At 37.5% G+C, this 22,583-nt stretch overlaps 1 protein-coding gene and 1 long non-coding RNA gene across 12 annotated transcripts in view; one reads left to right on the forward strand and one right to left on the reverse strand.

Moving 5' to 3' along the window:
* The window catches only part of NRXN3 (neurexin 3), an 887,537-nt gene extending 875,798 nt beyond the window's left edge, over nt 1-11,739 (forward strand). For 4 of the 10 annotated variants that reach the window (XM_015865173.2, XM_032445109.1, XM_015865174.2 and 1 more), the window contains one exon: nt 8,699-11,738. In XM_015865173.2, coding sequence (XP_015720659.1) covers nt 8,699-9,000 — 302 coding nt within the window. In that variant the 3' untranslated portion in view covers nt 9,001-11,738. Of the gene's footprint in view, nt 1-8,074 lie in introns of all 10 variants that reach the window. The other 6 variants (XM_015865170.2, XM_032445107.1, XM_015865169.2 and 3 more) reach the window with 3 other exon arrangements.
* LOC107315131 overlaps nt 1,580-22,583 on the reverse strand; it is a 38,905-nt gene continuing 17,901 nt past the window's right edge. Inside the window, exon 5 of one of the 2 annotated variants that reach the window (XR_004307555.1) lies at nt 1,580-5,141. This is a non-coding gene — a long non-coding RNA (uncharacterized LOC107315131). Of the gene's footprint in view, nt 5,561-22,583 lie in introns of both variants that reach the window. The other variant, XR_001555796.2, reaches the window with a different exon arrangement.

Below are 22,583 nucleotides of genomic sequence, written 5' to 3' on the forward strand. Positions count from 1 at the left end.
CTGCAATTTTTCCCTCTAATTCCCTCTTTAAATAAGGAACTACTTCACTGTCAGAATCCCACAGCTGTATTTTTGAGATTCTTCACAGAATCAGAATGCAAAAGCTATCTAAATTGCGAGTGGGGATGGGAGTGTGCCAACATGGTCATTACATTTGAAACAATGATTGATTTGATGTGCTCAAGAAATGATTGTCTCATATTACTGAGAGTACTCATATCAGTATGATGGACTTCAGAGATGGAAGCTGTAGGTAGCTACAGATGAAGTTGTTCCAATTCCAATGCATAATACTTATTTCCTTGTTTTGTTGGATTTTTGTTTGTTTGTTTGTTTTATTCTCTGGTTATTATTATTATTATTAGTTTATGTATTTTTACTGCTATTTTTAGTAGGGAAAAGTTTAAACTGTTTTATAATTTGAGAACATTTGATGAAAATGTAAATATTAATACTATAATTATTAATTTTTTGTAACTTGCATGTTGAAGAAGTTGCAGCTTAGGGTTTGTGAGATTGTCAATGTTAGAGTTCTGTTCTTTCTTTTTGTTGATGGGCATGAATATGCTCATTTGTTTTTGTATATTGCCCATCCCTTCCTTACAGCCAGAAGCTCTAATGCTGCTAGATCACTCCGTACCGCCCTTACATGGACATGGCAACTGACTTACACATTCACTCCCATCATCTTCATCTCCTGTGTAGTACACTCATAGATTTTTACAACCCCACTCCATCCACCCTAGGCACTTTTTCTTCCCATAGTTCCCCTCCACCACCCCTTTCTTTAGCATTGTTAAAATTTTATGTGCAGTCATCCATTCCTTAAAACACACACACACAAAAATTATAGAAAAAAAGAAAATGTTTAAAAAAATATATATCAAATTGACCAAAAAGGCAAAAAAAAAAAAAAGCAACAAACTTTGCTTTTCAAAAAAAACATAGTATATATAGATATGCAGACAAGCAGAAGTAAATTCTATAAAATGTACAGGATTTTTCAAGTGTAATATGCTAACAACTTTACATAAGATTAAAAAATAACAAAAAACATTACAACCAAAAACAGAAGAAAAAAAAGAGTTTGAATTTGGTAAGGTGCAAGATTTTTTTCTTTTCATGTTATGTGGTGTGGATGTATGTGTTGTTGCCTCCCTGTATCGCCCTTTGTTGTAAAACAATTATATTAAAAAAGAAATAATAAACATTTTGCTAAAAAAGTTTTTAAGAAACAACAACGAAAAAAAAAAAAAAGCAAGTTACAAGAATGTGGCAATGCTACTTGTCCAAGAGCATTCTTACACAACTTTCTTTTGTAAATTTTTCTTTTCATGCCAAAAAACATGCGGGCAATTTGTTGATGTAAGTTGACTGTTATGAAATCAATGTGGTATGCTTTCTAAGTATTTTTATGTATTTTTATTAGTTTTCTAACAAGGTATTTTTTTATTTTCATCGGGTTTTTTTTCAGTTCTTTTAGATTTTAACTTTTTTTTTCTTTTTTTTTTTTTTTTTCTTTGCTGATAGAGTGATTGACTTATGTTTTTCCTTTCTCTGATCTTGTTGCTGTGGCATTTTTCTTTTCTAGTACATGATTTTGTTTTGGAAAAAGTATATAAGTTCACTTATTTATTTTTGAATCAGTTTCTATTTGCTTTTGTGTTATGTGCTCTTTGTGTATTGTCTATTGCCGGATTGCATTCTGCATAGGAGGGGGTAAAGGAACCTGTGGTAGTTCACTCCTATTCTTTATCAGTCTATCTAGCTTTCTTTCCCCTCCTCCTTTCCCAAAAAGAAACCAGTAAAGCTACTTTCTTTCAAGATACTTAAATTGTATGTAGCCCAGTGCTGTAGTTTTTAGTTCAAAGGAAAACCAATGAGACTTCTTAAGCATTTCAGTAGCTCTCAAGGTCTTCTTATTGCAGTTCTACATCTTTCCTATGTTATTCTAATGGAAGTGTTTTATTTCTATTAATTTTCTGATTGCTGACCATCTGCCTAATGTCCAATCCAACTGATACTCTCAAGTGTACTCTTTCCAGGTAAACACACTCATCATAACTAGTATCAAACTTGCTAGTATCTTCCAGAAAAATTACATTTGGCAGATACTTCCCTACTGAAAACTATGTCCAGAAATTTTCAGAAGAGACTTGGGTTGATTTCTTTAAACAAAAATGAGCTTTCAGTAAAAGTAAGAAACTGTATTCTTTTAAAAGCACACTTAGCATTCCTGCATGTTAATGCTGTGCTAAGTACTTAGAAGGTATCTTAGGTTCAACTTTGCAAGTCCCTTCAACAACTGATGCTGAAATCAGCACAAATTATTTAACTGTGTAGGAAGCTGTCACCAATTAATCATGAGAGTTCAAATTAATAATGGGAAGTGGACAAGAGCATATTCCATTTGGTTCAAAGCAACTCAGTGTCCAACACCCAAACAGGAGATTCTGCTTGCAAAAATGATCAACTCCACTGCAAGAAATACACCTTTAATCACTCTGAGCACACCAGAAGAAAAGAAGATGAAATGATGCAGTATTCAACTGTGGAAAATATATTTCGCTCTCTACTACTGACTGTCAATTGCACTTAAATCAGACTGCAAAGGGTAGAAAATAATATTAAGAAGGTTCATCTGCTAGGCTTTGTGTTAACATCCTGTGAATATTTTCCCCTTCTCATTCTCAGAGGGCTCAAAGGAGAATTAAGTATAACACCATAAGAGAGAACTTTATGAACTCAGTAATTTAATAAGAAATTATTGCCACTGATATTGCTTTGATTCAGAGGGGAAAAAGTAAGGAATTATTTTCTATGACAAGTATGTCATACTAAAAAAAGTCAAATTTCATAGGAGCAACATAAGAAGAATATACAAATGACAAACTTTGGCTGCAGAATTTGGATATAATTTAAAAGCTCTTCAAATACAGCTGGAAAAGAAAGAGACGTTAAGGGTGTGTCCCTTATCAACACCAGTCAAGAGTTCATCTTTGTGCACCCATTATACTCTATCACTTTGCTTCCTGAGTCTCCAGTTAAGCAGTTGTGGCTGTGAAGATGAAAGCTGGCAGCTGCTACAGTTTTTCAGTTTCTGTTTTTCCCCATTTTTAGTGCCCTCTGCGTTCATGATTCACCCACAACATCCTTACAGTTCATAAGACTTCTATTAAATTTTTAACATGCTGTGTTTTCCAGTGGCAGAGAACTCTTACTGGAGATCAACCCCAGAGGTATGAATTATATATCTATAAATATACTCATACAGCAAAAAGCAGGGCAGCTTCAAGGCTAAAGTAGACCTTTTATATTCCCAATGATCTTGATAGTTTAAAGAAAAGCACAACTCTGTGAAAATAGTGTATGTGATAGATTTAAGGGCTCACTTTTAAGGAATATACATGCTGTGTTTGTTTCATGAACTGAGAAAGCCAAGAGAAGCATGGGGCTGCTTGGTACAAGGTTTCCCATCTCACACACTTCACCTCTCACAGTGCTGCTGCCCCTTTGCTGATCAGTAACATTTTCACAATGCTGGTTTTGATTGGTAAATTAATTTTGTATCTGTATAGCTGCAGAGGAAACAGTTTTATCTGTTTTCCTTCCATTTAATCATTGACAAAACAAGCTTTTATAAAACATATTTCTTAAGGGGGAATTATCTGTTCCCTGCTTTGGAGAGAAAGCAGAAGTCTGGAAAGTCACTGTGAAATCTTTGGAACTCAAAAGCAGTCCTGACAGCATACCACTAATTGGTGCTGAGCAGCCAACAGTAAAAAGGGGTGAAAGAAACCTGTAACTACCAGAGAACAGTCCATATCATCCACAGAGTCAAATCTCATATGAATATTTGTTTTTAATCCAAGGCCCAAAATTCAGATAGCAATATCAAACATTAAACCTGCCTCAGATGTATTTCACCTTTTCCAGTCATCAGGTAAGGTGTTTTAGATCCTCCTCCTTAGCTTTCTCCAGAGACCCAAATCTTTGAAGCACTTGTCTTTCACAGCAAACCTTTCAGAGTCCAGCAATCCTTTGCGAAGAGACTTGGCAATGATGTTGCACTTTGTCTTTTAAAGCTTTCTGAGCTTACCTTTAAAGCAACTTGGAGCCCTGGGCAAGAGGCACCAATTCTCCATCAAAGGGTTCACTGGCTCTAGGCAGTTTCCTGCTGTCTCATCTGTCACTCTGTGAAAGATGGCCCCCCCTTGCATGCACACTCATCATCTGCCTGTCATGAGACTCCCTCTTGTGTTTCTTACAAGTAGAAATGCAGTATCAGTAACACAGTTGTTCCAAAGTAAGAAAATTTGCTCTTGTTCCCTTCCATAGATGTTTGTGATCATGTTTCTCACACTTTCTGTGGAGCTTTTCACAATTTACACTTGCTGTCATCCTTAGATAACAGTTTGGGTTTTTTTCTTCTTTTTTTAGACAGAGAGGCATTTTTAACATGTCATCTTAAAGGATGCTTTAACTTCTCTATAAACCAGACACCCCAAGAAGTGTTCATTGCGTATGCATACTAATAGAGATATAAACTCTGTCTTGCTGTGAGTTTTGCATAGGTGCCTAACATACCAATAAAACAGTGTCTACATTGACACTTACAGAGTGCTTTTTCCAAGTTACCTTCTCCAACGTGTCCCACAGTTTTTTGCATTGCAAACAAAGAAAAAACAAACATTCAAACCATCACTACCCACCCTTAATGCCATCTACCAGTCACTCCCCTGAAGTATGCTATATTAAGTAAATGTAGCAAATGAATATAACGAAGAAGTAATTCCTAATTGAGGACTTTTAACAGTCCTTTAGCATGTAAGCAAAAATAGTATGGCTGTTGGTCACAGGAATAAAACTAGAAATGAGGTTAAATAATTATAAGCTGAAGTTCATCCAGTCTTCCTGATATGAAAGGTATTTCACTTCTTCCAATTGAAATTAAAACTCCATAAAACTATTTCTTGATTCAGTCTTGTTATTCCAACAGACTTGCTAGAGAAAAAAAAGTTTTGATCTGCTCTCCTTCACTTATGTGACGCATCACTTGTCCTAGCAACTCAATCAACTTTCCTTGACATTTCAGGATGAACACGATGGCAGCAGTCTTTATCACTGATTCAAGTCCTTGACTGAAAAGAAGCAAATAATAATAAGAATAATAATAATAAACCACCCAAAACAAACAAACAAAACCCCACAACTTGTAGAACTATTAATTGCTTTTAAGGCAAGGCTCAAGGCTTACTGGGAGAAAAGAAAGATTTTCAAACTAAATGTGAGATGTTTCTGAATCTTTTGATGAAATTAATTGTAAATAGGACAGGAATTATTCAGTTTTAGAAGAAAACTACCCAAAATATTGCCCCAGTGTGAGGCAGATGAGCTGCATACTAAAGTCATGTGCTAGTGTAATGTAACAGAGGTACTTCAAAGACTTAGATGAACAATTAAAAGCTGCCAAACTCTTTTTTTTTTTTTCCAATTGGATGTCACAGATGGTGCATGAAATTCACAGATGAATATTGTTGTTCAACAGCAAAATAGCAATCTGGAGAAAAAAAAAAAAAAAAAAAAAAAAAAAAAAAAAATCACTTAAAGGGACACTATTTACCCCTGCCTTTCAGGAACTTAAATAACACATCCATGCATGTTGATTTAATAAGCAATTAATTTATATTATTTTTATTCATTTTTTGCAGACTCACAGATGACATTTCCCTCTGAGGTGTACTCTAAGATTATCTTGAGACCACCTGTGTGCATAAATTACAAATGCCCTACTCTGACCATGGATAGGGCTTCTGGACACATCTAAATCGTATTACATGCTCCAGTTTGCACTGAGCAGAAAACAGCTCAGCTGCGCAAACACAAAATGCCGTGTACCCACTTGGCAGACTATACTTTTTGCTTTTTCTACATTTTTTGCTATATGTATTTCTTTGTCATCTCTTCTGTAAGAGAAGTGATATGACTATGCTGAGGAACTTCAAAAAACCAAAAAGCACATTCAGATTGGCCCTTTTTATCTTGTTTTAAAAACCAGTTTGAATGTAGGTATGTTAGTAGAATATGTAAAATGGCACATTCCTTATTTTGGCCTCATTTCTACCCTGGGATCTGTGAGTTAATTCTGACTGATTTATTAAACTGTCTCACCACTTCATTTTTCATTAAGGATAAGCCATGTTGCTAGTTCAACTATACATATTGAATCAAATTGTTAAGTACCTTTTTTTCAGTGTATTACTATCCTCTTCAGTGTGTGAGTTGTTCAAATATACTGCTTTCCAAATACATTTAGAATGGATTATGATTTCATACTTCTTAAAAATTCCGTGGACATTTCTGACAGTATTTAATAGGAAACAAGTGCGTGTAACATATAGTGCAGGTAGAAAAGAGCAAAACCCTAATGTCATTCAGCATCATAACAATACCAGACTGTTCATTAACAATTATGAATATGTAAGTAAAAGCCAGAATTATTTATTTAGAACCTAATATTCTTTTTGCATCTCTTTCTTTGAGAATCAGTGAATAGAAATTAGCTAAAGTTTTCCTACAAATATTTAAATATGACTTGTGCTATTTCTAACAGATCTGGATGACTACTCATTGTGTCAAATAAAATCTTCAGTTACATTTAAATCAACACCTAGCTTAAGTAAGTAAGTGACTCACCAAAGAGAAATGGCCATGGGAAAATTTATACACAAACTTTCAAAAGCAATGACCTAAAAATGTGTCAGCAACTTGCATATTAACAGAAGACTGCAATCTCAACTCAGTGAATTAAAGGAATGAATTATTATACCTCCATATCAGAGTAAAACACTGGAGTGTTAATTATTTCTAAGCTCAAAAGAGGAAATAATAAACTCATTTTACAATATATAGACAAATCAAGACTACTCAACTATGAATAACAATATTTCTGCACAGAAGCCAATCATCTTAGAAATGACACTCTGGTTTTCTCATTTCATGTTATACTTCAGTAAGGTACAAAAATTACAGCTACAGTTAAATTACACTTTCAGAGTAGGTTAGGCACCTACTTCATTTTTATTCCTTTGTAGGCACCTAGCCACCTTGCTAGGAAAAAATAGCACTGATATCTGTGTGTCACAAAGTAACGGCAGGTATGAAGACAATTGCTGCTGTGCAGATTCAAGCACTAATTTGGGTCATCAGAATTCTTATTTGGTTGCATCATCAATCACAATTAATTATTTTCTTAAGTTTTAATCAAATTATACAAAAAGGATATAAAGAAGAACCAAAGCTCAAGATAATATGACATTAGCAGCTCAAGAAGACAAAAGGCAAGGGGCATGTCTAATGTAGAACTGAAAGGTAAGCTTAAAAAGAAATGAACAAGCATCAAGTAGAGCTCAGTACCTTCCCGGACCCTAGTAAGTACCTGGTTCTTATTCTATACCTCACTTCCATGAACATTCTCACAATTTAAAAACTGGGCAACAATCAGGAAGAAATGGATGAATGGGAAAGGCCTTAGGGAAAGGCCTTAGAAAATACCACAGGGGGAAAACACACTTGAAAATCAGAGAAGAAATACCAGCGTTCTCTTAAATGAAAAGAGCCAGAGGAGGAAAAACCGGTAAGATGAACAGTAAAATCTCTCTAAGAACATAGATGAATTGGTGGTCTGAAATAGTTCATTTTAACACTCTTGTAACCAATTGCTCAAGAAAGATCAGTATCAAAAATTGATGCCCAGAGAGTCACTTGAGAGTATCTTCAAAAGCAAAAATTTGAGTCTCCAAAAATATGTAGTGTTTCACTATAAAAACTTAGCATAGACTTGGGTGAAAGAAAATAGAACACATGATTGATCAATGCCAAAAGTAGAGTGGGAGGCAAGAAGCGAAGAAACCCCCAGGAAAGTTGTTGGTAGCGTAGCTGGGCAGGAAATCTGACCCCTGACACTTACTAATAATGCCCACGTCCTTGTACTGCCCTTAAGAGATTGAAAATAGTGTCTTGTATCAGTAACATGTACTAATCTTCTTTTTTTTTCTTCTCTTTTCCATCCCAGGAGGTGAATTAGTTATTCCTCTACTTGTAGAAGACCCTTTAGATATCCCTCCTATTGCTACTCGTGCACCTTTCATTACACTTCCCCCTACCTTTCGCCCCCTCCTCACCATTATTGAGACCACCAAAGATTCCCTGTCCATGACCTCTGAGGCGGGGTTACCTTGCTTGTCGGACCAAGGCAGCGATGGTTGTGATGATGATGGCTTGGTGATATCTGGGTATGGCTCAGGGGAAACCTTTGACTCTAACCTACCCCCTACTGATGATGAAGATTTTTACACCACCTTCTCCTTGGTAACAGATAAGAGTCTTTCCACTTCAATCTTCGAAGGTGGCTACAAAGCACACGCACCCAAGTGGGAATCCAAGGACTTTAGACCTAACAAAGTCTCCGAAACTGGTAGGACTACTACCACGTCTTTGTCCCCTGAGCTGATCCGCTCCACAGCTTCGTCCTCGACTGGGATGGTACCCAAATTGCCAGCTGGCAAAATGAATAACCGTGAGCTCAAACCCCAGCCTGACATAGTCTTGCTTCCGTTGCCCACTGCCTATGAGCTAGACAGCACAAAGCTGAAGAGCCCGCTAATCACTTCCCCCATGTTCCGTAATGTGCCCACAGCAAACCCCACGGAGCCAGGAATCAGACGGGTTCCGGGGGCCTCAGAGGTGGTCCGTGAATCGAGCAGCACAACGGGGATGGTCGTCGGCATTGTGGCTGCTGCCGCCCTCTGCATCCTCATCCTCCTGTACGCCATGTACAAGTACAGGAACAGGGACGAGGGGTCCTATCAGGTGGACGAGACGCGAAACTACATCAGCAACTCTGCCCAGAGCAATGGCACGCTCATGAAGGAGAAGCAGCAGAGCTCAAAGAGTGGCCACAAGAAACAGAAAAACAAGGACAAAGAGTATTATGTGTAAAAAAGAATACTTATTTATATATAAATATATAAATACTTAATGAGATTTAACTATCAGAACCATTGCAGTGAACGAGATTAGGAGATATCATTTGTGGGAAAAAGTATTGGGAAAAAATATTATCAGCAGTGACTGTTAATGTCTCAGTCATCACTTGGAGTCAGCAAACTCTGCCCTAATGTATTATAAAGCACACTTAGCGTTCTGGAGATGGCGCATACAGCTCTGCCCTGTTAGTGAACTTGGATGTCTCCAAATCTCCTCCTCCGCTGAACTTTCTGCAAAAGTAGAAGACTTCATGGCTTACTTGTTTCATATCTCCAAGTGAGTCTTTAACAATGTTCGTGATTCCTGACTGTATCAATAATTTTTCAGTTTAGTTATTTAAAAAAAGAAAAGAAAAAAAAAAAGAAAAAAAAAAAAGAAAGTAAAAAAAGGAAAGAAAAGAAAAAGAATGCAAACATTATTAAACAACAACAAAAAAAAAAAAATCAAACAAACTGATCTGGCTGTGTCCAGCACACATAATTTTTCAAGATTGGAGGAGGGGAATAAATGATTTTGGAGATTGTTGGATTTTGGTTTGGTTTCTCGGGTTGTTTTATTTTTGATTTTGTTTACTTTTGGGTGTGGGAGGAAAGGGTGGAGAAGATCATTGTGGGGGTGGGGAGCATGAACCAGGGATACGTGTTGAGAAGAAATCTCGGAGAAAAAAAAATTCATAGTAAATAAAGAGAGACTATTGCCATATATGAACTCAAAAGCTACTCATGGTGTTTACTCTGCATATCTGGTTGTGTTGTCTCTAGAAACCGTCGTCTTGCAGTAAGTTATTTGCTAACAATGCAGTGAAAGTGTGTGATGGGTGCTGATGAAGAAAATTATCATGGAAAGCTGGTCCCCTTGGATCTGCCTCCAGGATTTGCAAATGAACTGAAGAATAGATGGGTTTGGGTCTGTCCTGATCAGAATCTTTGGAATTATTTGAGAATATCACTTAGTATGCATTAGCACAGCCAAACTATGGTTAAGAGGATTTCAAGACTCAGAAAAAGAATGCTTAAGAAACAGTTAGTCATTCTGAGCTAAATATACCATGCAAAAATAAAGGAACTTTCCTCCGGGTTCTAGTTCTGTGACTGATTGCAATGCATGCAAAAAAAATGATAATAAATCAGTTTAATAAAGAGATCGGAAAGACACCACTGGAGTTCAACTTGTGATAAGACCCATAAAATGTATGAAAAGTTAAACACTTGTACAAGAATGCAAAAATGTATAGTGTTTTTTCTTTTTTGACATAAAACCGTTTTTTTCATATGTAATATTTTAATTTTGTAGCTTGGCATTACAGATCATCTCTGTCTTTCCATTTGCCCTATTCTCTCTTTTCCTTCTCTTTTATATAAAAGAAAATAAAGCTGCTGTGACACACAAAATAAAGAAAAAGGAATTTAATAATATAATATATATATATACACACAGATATATTTATCGTGGTATGTTTGATGGGACGACTGGAACAGAGGTTCTGTTATGGTCTTGATGTGGAATGAGAATGGTCTTGAAGAACAAAGTAAAAAGAAACAGAAAACAAAAGCAAACCGTAAAATGTGAAGAAAGCGTGTACTTTACCTTTGTCACAGTTACCTGTGTCAAGAAAAAAAATCTGAAATTTTGTTTACATATTTTACTACTATTTTTTTTGCTAGTATAATTTCTGTATGAATACCCTGAAGGTGTATATACTGTTTTATGGTTAAATTGGGAATGTCTTTTGTTTTTAATTGATTTTATTTGGTTGTTTGGTTTCTACATTTTCCCAGTTACTGTAAAGAGGATTATCTTACTCTATAGAAAAATAGCCAGATGGTGATGGCCATGCCTGTCACATGCAAAAAACAACAACAACCAAAACAAAACAAAAGAACTAAATGAGGGAGAAAGAGAGACAGAGAGAAAACCAACAAAAAAAAAAAAAACCACCAAGATGGATTGAGAGCTCTGGAGTATCAGAAATGCACACTTTTTCTGTGTACAGATGAAAACTAATCAGCTGTTTAGGTTTAGAAATCTACTCTTGCTGGTGTTCATAAGTCGCATGAATATTTGACTTTGAAAAAGTGTCATCAAATACACACACGCACATGGGAACTTAAATTCAAACAAACAGCCTTCTCAAACATTTAGAGAAGCTGCTTTCATGTTAACAAATATTTTCAGTGTGTATGTGTGTGTGGTGCGTGTGCGTGAGAGGTTGAGCTTTTTTTTCCTTTTTTATTTTTTATACTAAAAAGAAAAAAAAAAAAGACAGGTTTTAAAAAGGTATGAAAGCACGATTTTAGATGATTTAACTGGCCAAATCTATATAGAGTTGATTATATCTTGATGTCTGTAAAAGATTGCTGTTCTTGGAGTCTTGGAGTCTTGTGAAATGATTTCCTTTCTTCCTTTCCTTTTTTGTTTCCTTTTTTAAGTTAAGAGGAAAAAAAACAATTACACTTTCCTTTTTTTTGTGTAAGTTTCTATTGGACAGCTTTGGGAACATGTGCATTCCTGTATGTGGGCTTCTACCATATCCCTGTTGCTTTATGGACAATCTTAAGAATTTTTATTTGAGTTATTGTGATGTTATTGCTTTTTTCACCATTCTTTTTCTTCTTCCTTTTTGATTCTTTTTCTTTTCTTATTTGCATTTTGTTTAAAGATATGCTTAGCAATAAAATGTTCTTCCCAAAGCCCTGGATGTTGCTGGGTTTTTATTTCCAAAAGACTTAAGGGAAATTCCAACCCTCTAAATATGAAAAGCATTTTCTAATGCAGGTACCCCATGAGTGTCCCATCACTAGATTACAAAATAAGCATTTTATTCTTTCTTTAATCCAATTAATCTTAATTCTTTCCTTTGCAATGCATAAATTCAACGAACCTACTTCATAACACCTCCCAATCATCACCACAGTGGGTAAAAGAGTAGTTCTAGAGTAGATCTCCGATTTCCTCTTTTATTTTTCTTTTTTTTCTTTTTTGTTTTATTTTGGTTTTGTTCTAACGTTTGTATGGGTGAGAATATTCATGTTCATATTTTTTTTTTCATTCAGGTACATTCAGTTTCTTTTGTGAATCATGTTCTGACACCTTACAGAATCTTCACAAGGCTCTAAACCAGAATTTCCTGTCTAAACTTCTCTCCACATTTGTCCCTCTCCTAAAATCATGACATTCCTTGGTGATGACTGGTACCTAACATTCCCACTACTGTAGCAGTTGGTTGGCGTGAGGAAGATCTAGGTCTAAATGTAACAACAATCTCTTCCCAAATGTTCTGAGAAAAAAAAAAAAAAAAAAAAGAAAGAAAGAAAGAATGAAAAAAGAAAAAAAAAGAAAAAAGAAGAAAAAAAAGATTTATATTTTTGCCTCAATGCTTGTCTTTAAACCCATTATACTTCACACAATTATGAAATGTTATGTGAAGCAATTAAATACCTTAAATACCCTAGGTATTTGATAGCCTTAAATACCCCAACCCTGTGGCTACAGCCACTCCTTATTTTCTCTGTCATGTAGCAAACATTTTATCACTTGGGCTAAATGAACATGTCAGAAAGGTCAGAAAGGAGGCTTCATTTTTGCATAAATGGTGTACGCTTATTGTGTAGTTTTTGGCTAATCACAAAATCTCAGAATTCTTGAGGATGAAAGGGACTTCTGGAAGATCACCTACTGCAGGCTCTATTTCTCCAAATCTGAGTCAGCTGTGGAGACCTCAGGGGACACGTCCAGTCATGCTTTGAATATTCCCACAGACCTCTTTGTGCTACCCATTTGGTGTCTGACAGCCCTCACAGTAAACAAGCTTTTCGGCTGTGTTCAGATGAGATGTTCTTTGATGCACACCCATTTCTTCTTGTTCTTTTTCTGGGCACCACAGAAAAGACCCTGATTTAGTCTTTTTTCTATCTGCAATTTATACACTATTCATAAAGGTCCCTTCCCTGAACATTCTCTTCTCCAGGCTGAACAGCTCTACTGACCTCTCCTTGTACAACAGATGCCCCAATTCTTTATTGATCTTTTTGGTCCTTTGTTGGACTTGCTCCAGTTTCTGGAAAATCTGAAGCAGACACAATCACCATACCATGATCTCTCAGCTAGGGATCTAGCTCTTTTTTCAAGGTCTAAGGCTTGGCAGTTGCTTCTCTCAGCATTTTTCTACAGATAAGCAACATCTCACTTTCCAAAGATCCCTGCATGAGATACTTAACTACCCTTCATGAAACTGTTCACCACAACACAGAAACTGTTCTGCTTTCTGCAGAGGTTTTTCACAGCCTCCTAAGGCCAAATGCTAAAACACTCCCTTAAGATCTGAGCATAGAATAGTCGAATAACATAGTCTAATCGAATCATTAACCCACCACCACAATGCTGGCTAAATCATGTCTCTAAGTGCCACATCCACATTTCTTGGAAACCTCCAGGGACAGTGACTCCACCACTTCCCAGGGCAGCCTGTTCTGCATAGCTGTTCCTATTCTATGATGCCAGGTCTCTAGATGCTAAGGTTTGTATGGCCCATAGAAGATAATACTTCATGGCAAAACAAACCCCTGCCTCATATTTAAGCTAAGGCAGTGAGAAGGAAGGGCAACAAGTCTTGCTTACAGTTCTAAGCATCACTCAGTCTCCTGAGGAGACCAGAAACACTCACAAGAGAAGACTATTGCCTGCCTGGGTTCTGAGGAGAAACTTGCCATGATTGCAGTGAAGTAATACCAACAAGAACTATCATTATAAATGTAGGAGGTTGGAGTGGGAGGTCTTGCCTTACTAAGTATTACTGGAAAACTTCCACTGATTAGGAGTATCAATACTTGTCAGGCTGTTTAAGAAACAAAATTAAAACTTATCTAATTTCACAGAACACTACATCAAGATTACTTGTTTCACCTCACCCTAGTTTCTCCTCGGATCATGCACATTGCATAGTGCAATATTTTCTGTCTCCAAATGTTTCTGATAACCTGCATTCTCTCAAGGGTCTGTTCACATCATGTTTCACTGACCTACAAATACGATGCCATTCAAACATAAACATTCAGTAAACATTTTAGTCTACAGGGACTTGATGTTTATGGATCATTCACATGGATAACATGAGAGAGGACCAGAGCATGCATACACAAGAGTGTGTGTTGAACTGCATACATCTGAAAAAGTGCTTAAGGCATTTAAGTGGATAATTCTTTCTGAAAACAGGAAAAATCAGCTACGCAAATACCTGTAAAAATTGAGGTCATTTCACTGTAATGGTCAGAGAATCTCAAACAACTAGTGCTAATGTACTTTTACAATTAGCTTTTACTGTATGAAATAATGCAGGTAAGTGATGGACAAGATCCCTGTAAACATATGGTTTACCATATATGACTTGCCACCAGAGCAGGAGACAAATTCAGAGGGCTGAAATTCAGAGGCCTGCCATAAATCACCTGAAGAATTCCACTTCAACATGCAAGCAACGAGCTGTATGAGCACGTTATTAGCTTAAATTCATTTGAAATTGTGCTATCCCAAGCTCTGTACAAAACCAACAGAAACACAAACCTCTGCTCCTGCCACCAAGCACAATTTGAAGTCATTCAAAATTTTCATCTATCACTCCATTTATCTCTTGTCCATCTGTTCACAGAAGACAACCAAGGAGCAACCTAAATGTACAGCTAAGCATCTGGGAAGCAGATGAAGACTGTGGTTTTGTTTTCACAGAATGGCTTGGGTTGGAAGGGACCTCAACAATCAGCTAGTTCCAATCCCCCTGATGTATTCAAGGTTACCAACCACAGAATCATGCACTAGATCAAATTGCCCAGAGCCTCATCCAGCCTGGCCTTGAAGTCTCCAAGGATGAGACATCCACAACTTCTCTGGGTAACTTGTTCCAGGGCCTCACCATCTTCTGAGTAAATAATAACCTAAGTCTTCCCTCTTAGTTCAAAACCATCCCCTCTATTACTATCCTACTGTGCAAAAGGTCAGTTTCCCTCCTGATCACAAGTATTGGAAGGCCACAATAAGGTCTTCCCACCTTCTCTTTTCCATGCTGAACAAGCCCATCTCCCCCAGACTGTCTTCATAGGAGAGGTGTTCCAGTCTTTAGATCATCTTTGTTGCCTTTCTCTGGACCCACACCAACAGTTCCCTGACTTTTTTTTATGCTGGGGGCCCTGAACCTGGACTCAACACTCCAGATGGAGCATCACAAGAGCAGAGCAGAAGGGAACAGCCACCTCCCTCTCCCTGCTGGCCACCCCTTCAGTCCAGGGTACAGTTGGCCTTCCAGGCTGCACACTACAGGCTTCTGTTTCTAAAGCCAAGAAAGTAAGAGATAAGAAGCATCAGCAATACAAAAGTTTGTGTGATCCAAATCAAGCCCTCTTTGTCCATCTGCATATAGACAAGAGGTTAATTGCATCATTTTCACCCTGAATCCTGGCCTCACCTAGACATAAAGAACAAGACTCAGTAGGTCCGTTCGCACTCTCTAGGCAACATCTCCAACATTTCTGCTGCATCATATAATGCCTGATGGTTTATTCAGTCTTGACTGTTCCCAGATTCACAGACATTAATCTACAACCATTGTTACACTGTGAGTTGTCTCTTGTATCTCCTCTGTGTAAGGGTGGAAAACAAGACAGAGTCCTGCCTGAGGCTGTATCTATAGTTATAACAAGATTATCCCTCAAAGCTTCCAGACTCCTGCTCTCTTTACTCATGACTATAAAGTACACTGTCTGTGGTGCTGCCAGTTTTCAAAGACTTAGAGCACATAAAAGAAAAACAGGAACTTCCAAAAAGAGAACAAGCCCTTTTAAAATTAAGAAAGAACCATTTTAGAATGGAAAGTATTGGGTTATCAACTGCTTCTTAATAATGCCTACTTACATTAACATACACACGCTGGTAAAGCCATATGTATCTGAATTCATTTTAATACCCAAAGCAACTTCTGTTCTACCAGAATCCTTTATTGGCTGCAAATTCCTGCAGAAAATCACAGCCTCAACCTGTAATATTTTGCTATAAACAATTTTTTATACCAATTATGATAACATCTATAACAACACAATATTATTACACATAATTATAGGAATTAAGACTATTCATCATACTACAGTTCTTCAAATCCTGGGTCAATGGAAGGTGAGGTTGATTATCTTTCACAATCTGCACTGAAGCACAAAGTGTTGCCAAGATTCCAGCTAACAAAGATCTCGTTATTGGGATAAATGGAAATGGAAAGCTAATGGAAAAACTTGCCCTAAAGTTAACAGAGCATATTCTCATTCCATAATCCTCTGAAAGTTACCCCTTCCTCCCCTCCCCCCCCCCCCCCCCAATTAACCCCCTTTGTTTTTAATTTTTTTAAAAAAAAAAAAAAAAAAGCTAGCCAAGCTGTGATGAGGAACAAAAATCACGATGTTTCTGAATAAATCTTCACAATGCACAAGGGAAATTGTGGAGGGCAGTTTCTACTCCGTAATTCTTGCTAATACTGTGTCTAGGAAACTACTACCGGGCCCCTCAAAAGAACTAATTTTTAGTGATCACAAAGTCAAGATTTCTTTCATAGAAAAAGATCAATAAATAGATTTAATATTCTTGTTTTTATATTTAATAACACTGTGTATTATTATTTTCCCATTGACCTAGTGCCATTCTTCTCATACAATGGAACAAAATTAATTCTCTGGGCAAATGCAAACCCAGTCCATCAGCTGGGCAACTGCATTAAACATACTGGGCTACTGCAATTAATGTACACATGTAAGATGAGTACATCACACATAATGCTAGCACTATGTTTTGCCATATGTCTAAAACAATAAGTGAAATAGTACAGCAAGAATAAAACAGAACAAGGTAATGCACCTAATCATTACTACATAAGATTAACTATAGTGATTAAGAAAGATACATCACTGATTGAACCAGATGATCTGAGAGGTCTTTTACAACTATAATGATTCTACAATTCTATTATCACCAACTGCCCTAAAATTTTTTCATCATCTGTATCTGCAATCCCTGGAGAGCCCCAGTTGCAATGAGGATTTGGAGAACCTTTGCTGACATTGTGTAGGACCTCTCATTTGTGTTTTCTCCTAAGTAAAGGCTCCGAATTCACTGGAAGGGGGATCCAGTATTTATACAGACTAATAAACAAGCTTACATAACTTCAAGTGTGGAAACATCTGGTGTCATCCTCCTTTTGGATTCCACACAAAGCCTGGCCAACAGTATCATCTAATGTATCCCATATGCTAAGTCATCTGACACTGCCACCTATGCAGTTACATCTCACAGCTTCAATATAAATTCTTACAAGTCCTTTCCATACAAAAGCAAACTAAACTAGAGATGATTGTTCCAAAAACACAAATAGAGTTAAGTTTAAATGTGAAACATCTATGCAGTATGATTGTTTTGTCACACCTCAAGCAGTTCCAATCTAGGTTGATGCTTTTGCTGTCCTGCTCAACACTGTCATTTTCATAACTATGAGAGGAACTCAAACCATATTTCCAGTCCCTGAAGTACTCAAAACCAAATGCATAAACCAAATTCTACAAGATAAGTTAACTTATATTATTTTAATGACGTTTATATATTAACATCTGGGCTGAAGAGTGTTAAAACACCTTAAGATACAGAAAACGTAACTGTCCTTTCTAAGAAACACTCCAGAAAAAAATAGAGGAAAAATTCATATTATGCAACCCCTCAACCCTATCATCCACCTGTGGGGGGCAGAAGTCAGCTTTAATTTACAATCCTGAGCTGAGTCAAAGCCCGGTACGTAAAAGCCATTCATCCACCCAGCCAAGAAAATTTCACAAACTAACTGACTAATGAACAAAAGTGATGAATAATTTTCTTATTTATACAGGAGATTTCTGAACTATAAATAGTAGTCCCAGTTTCAATTCTGTCTCACAGTTTAGGCCAGAAGAGAACTAGTGTTAGACCAGCACCATCAGACATTATGTTCTGTGCTGGAACGTCCTTAGACTCAAGGACTGAAATAGTAGAGTGGCAAATGCTGGGCTGAAGACTATCAGAATAAAAGGAAAAATCACAGCACCTTGCATGTGGCTCAGTCTTTAATAGCAGGCAGTCTGCAGTACATCAATGATCCTCCTTAACTGAGTCTTTGGTTGAGAGGTGCAAATATGATGTGGTGACGCAACCTGAAGACCAGCTATACCTATTTCTGGATATAGGACGTGCTCTTGCTCTCAACCATTAAAGTCTGATTCAGTCTTCAGTGAGGGCAACAAATTAAATTAGTTTCAGCACTTTACTGACTGTGCATTTCTGAGCCATAGCACATTGTCTGCAATGCAGACAACAGCGAAGACAGTGCAGCAATGAGGAGACAATAGCCACAAAAACATTCAACTCAGAGGCATTTTAAGTGCAGAGGTGTAGAAATACATCCTCCCACACAGCACAGGCTCACATATATAGCTAATTAAAAAATAAAAATAGAGACTCTTATCCCTAGTGAAACATCACTGAAACAGAGGGCATACCACCAGGGAAGCATCAGCCCAAGCCTTACTCTATGTTTTGATTTTTCTTTTGTCTTGGCCCTTGCTAGCAACAATAAATATCCAAATTAAAAGGCTCTTATTAGTGAAAGGAGCTGGCAGACTGCAGATGAAGCGCACATCAGCATTGAGGAGGAAGAGAGAAGAGTCTGAAACTCTCTAACGTGCAGAATAAACACAGATATGGGTTTTATGCTAAGAACATTTCTCCTTCTGTGCAGTTATCTCTCACTTCCAGAACAGCCCTGAGGATTAAGATGGTTTATTGGGATCAAATGCCTTGGAGATTTATTATAGTGCTGACTGTTTACTCATTCACATCAAAATATAGAACTATGCTTATATCCCTGTACGCGCATCTCTCTCAATCACAAATTCTTTTCCATTCCCTAAACAGGTTAGATTGACTCCCAACCTATCCTATTTTCCATATCCAAGATAGATCTCCAAAGACATCTTGCTATGGCTGTGTAGTTGGGTTATCCCTTTAAAGCTGTGTCAGCATTAAGATCTCAGCACGTGCTGCCAGAGATTAACACCAAACTGCTGCTACGCAGTAGTTTAACAGGCATGGATGATGACAAATGAGTTAGAGACAAAATGATCTTATGGTTAAAAGTAGCTGAGAGTTTGAAGGGAGGAAATCTCCTAGAACATTCTGCAGGAATGCCAAATGTGACCTTGTAGATAGAAGACTTTTCAAAGTTGTCTTTTGTCTAAAAACATGTTCCTCTGACCAAGAGAATCTGGAGAAGAATCCATCTCTCCAAAACAAAATTAAGCATTTTTGCTTTTAACTGTTTGTCAACAAGTAAAGTTCCCTTTAAAACAGAGGTGAGCTTCACTCATCTTTCCTGAACTCCCTCTCACAATAAGTATTACCCTCTTACTGTCCATACGCTCTTGTGAGCCTAACAGGCACAGTCTAAGATCTGCCTCAACTGAACACAGAGCCCAATATCATAAGTATTATCTGAAAACAAATGAACTGATGCTGTTTTATTCTATCCCTCCTGTGACGCCAAGTCACTGGTTGCCACCAAGAAGTCCCTCACTGCAGGTATTTGTACACATTGCTGGGACCCCCCTAGGCCTTCTCCAGAATGAACAGTTCCAGCTCTGTCAGCCGTTCCTTATGAGAATGATTGTCTAGTTCCATAAACTGTCCTTCACAGCCCTTTGCTGGGCTTTCCTCTGTAGCTCCACATATCTTTTGTATTGAAGATCTCAGAACTACACACAGGCATGGCCTCACAAGCACTGAGCAGAAAATGGGAACACTGAGACCACAGAGAAACAGCAAGGAAAGTTTGGACTGCGGACCCCAGAATAGCTGTTCTCAGCCTAAATTCAAGGGGCCCATAAGGAAGAGCCTAGGGATGCATACTGCAGGTATTAAGAACAGATCTACCTTAACATTTTGGGGGGGGGGTGGTTTTTTGTCTGTTTACAAGTATAGGCACTGGACTTTTGAAAGGATGAACCAGACAACATCCGTATAACCATGTGCTGGTTACAGCTCACAGTCAAAGCCTCTAAACCTATCAGGTTAATAGTATTCAGCAGATTTAAACAAAGTATGCCTCTTAATCCACACAGATCAAACTGGAACCCAACTGCTGGCCACGCAGCTTAGTGTCAGGCACACAGCACCTTGCCTCTGGCCCCAGCTCTGCACTTCCAGTCGTGCATGGCTAGCAACAGGAGCTCCTGCAGCCCAGCATTGCAGCGTGCTGCCCTGAACTGCGCAGAGACACTCAGAGCTACTAATTTGCATCATGAGCTATTACTGTCCAGTCCAATTATGAACAACATTCTGACTACTAGTTTATTTACTAAAATAAGATAGCAGAAGAGAACAGGAAAGAAGAGCTGCTTGTTTTCCCAGGACAGATGCTGTAGTCAGGGAGAGGTCTATTCCTTTAGGTTTGAATTTGTCATCTAGGCTTCTCTTACAGAACATTTTGACACATAAATGTTTTTTTTCAGGAGGACAGTAGCTCTGCAGAAGTATTCAGAAGCAGCTCCATGCAAGACTGTCTGATTTGATTACACCTAACAACCCCACAGTAGGAGCAGTGTTCTGTAGCATCTTATGAGGAAACTGGACCCAGGTGCTCTGTTATTATTTTCAGCCTTTGAAGTAAACATCCCCAACCTGAGCCAAAAGCCCAATTTACTGAATATTTATTTATTTATTTTCCTAACTGTGACTTCGCTGCCATTGTCTTCTTGGTGCACACATAATCAAGCTGTTCACAAAAACAGAAGTCACTGATGTACACAAAGTACGAGGATATTTTTCTAACCAAGAAATCTTCATGTTTCCTTTGAAACTCAAACAGTAGAAACCTGTCTGAAGAGGCAATTTTGTTACTGGTCTCCAGATTTCAGGTCAGAAATTTGGGCTCAGCCATATCAAGAATTGATAAGAAACAGTAATCAGATCTGCTGTTAGAAAAGGATTGATCCACATAACTCAATCCCAGAGATTATGACATGAAACATAAGCTACAGGGACAAATCACAGGGGATGAAATCCACTCTGAGAATTTCAAAGTGTTTGAGAAAGGAGGCTGGAGTAACCACTCATCTAATACATGGAGAAAGAGTGGCATTAAAACAACAGCAGTGGGGAGTTTGGGTCATGCATTCTTACAACTAGGTCACATCAGAAGCAGGTCAAGACCTAAATCCAGAGATTTTGTTAATGTGCTTTAATCCTAGATAAACACATTGTGTCCATTTTTTACTACCTTTCATTAGGTAGATGCAATTATTCCAAAATTAATATGAAGTAGATGAACATAATTCAGAGGAGGGAACAGGTTTATAAGAAGAGCTGTCCATTGAACGTATACTTTACTTTTGTACACGTACACTCATTACTCCTGAACTGATCATCTAAAGAGCAACGGTCTCATCTTTACCTACTACATGACAGATCAATTACAGAGAAAAAGGATTCAGGAAATAATTGATTATACGGACAAGTCTAAAAAGCTCCCAAGATTTAGATAGATTCTTTATGAATAAATAATAGTTAAAACTTATCTCAGTACTGTTTGACATGAATTATCCAGCCTACATAAGAACTGTTTTGTTAGGAATAGGAAGTACTGCAAATTCCAAGTTAGCCACCAGATGATCCTGCCACTTCAGTTCCTGTGATTTACCAGATACCCATTGTTTTTCAGAGTGAGAATGTGGCAGCAAGGAGATTAATCATTGCAAATTAAATGGCTCATGTCATACTCATCAAATTAACACTGCTCAATACAAAATTAGCTACTTGCAACCATTGTGTTAACTTATTTTAACATAAACTGATATCCTCTGCATCACTACACATCTGAAGGGTCCTGGGGGTCACTAATTGTCCTTCCTTTTCTGCAGCCCTAACCCTCATAGGGAATGCAGCCCTGCCAGCAAACTCACAAGAGTAGAGCATGGCAACACACCACCTCCTGCTGTTGCCCAGGCTGCAGCCAGCACAAGAGGAGATTCAACTCAGCAAGCCATCCAAAACAGCTCATTAATTAGATATCTTCCTCTAACTAGTTGCATAAAAACTACAAAAGTCATTATAACAGATACTGCATGCTTTCACATTAAACCTATTTAGGCTGGTTAACATCACTTTTACATTATAATATTACTAGGCCCTAAGATTTATTAAAGATTAACACTACTAAAGCCTTAGAAAGCATGAAAATGGTTAAATTACCATACAAAACACTGCAGTTCTGCAGAATAGAATAAGTTGAACATTTTTATTTCATTTCAGCAAATAAATGTGGACATGGGCAAAGCAGAGAAGTAACACAACAGAAATGAATTTTATATCTTTTTAAAAAGTTGTTTGTTAATAAACTAAAGCTTCTCACTCAGAAAAACCTTGCATTACTGCTATTAGCAACACTTACAAGCAACAAATTAAGGAGAGATGTGAAGTTTATTTTCTTT

Source organism: Coturnix japonica, chromosome 5, assembly GCF_001577835.2.
Source record: "Coturnix japonica isolate 7356 chromosome 5, Coturnix japonica 2.1, whole genome shotgun sequence".
NCBI classification, from domain to species: Eukaryota; Metazoa; Chordata; class Aves; order Galliformes; family Phasianidae; genus Coturnix; species Coturnix japonica.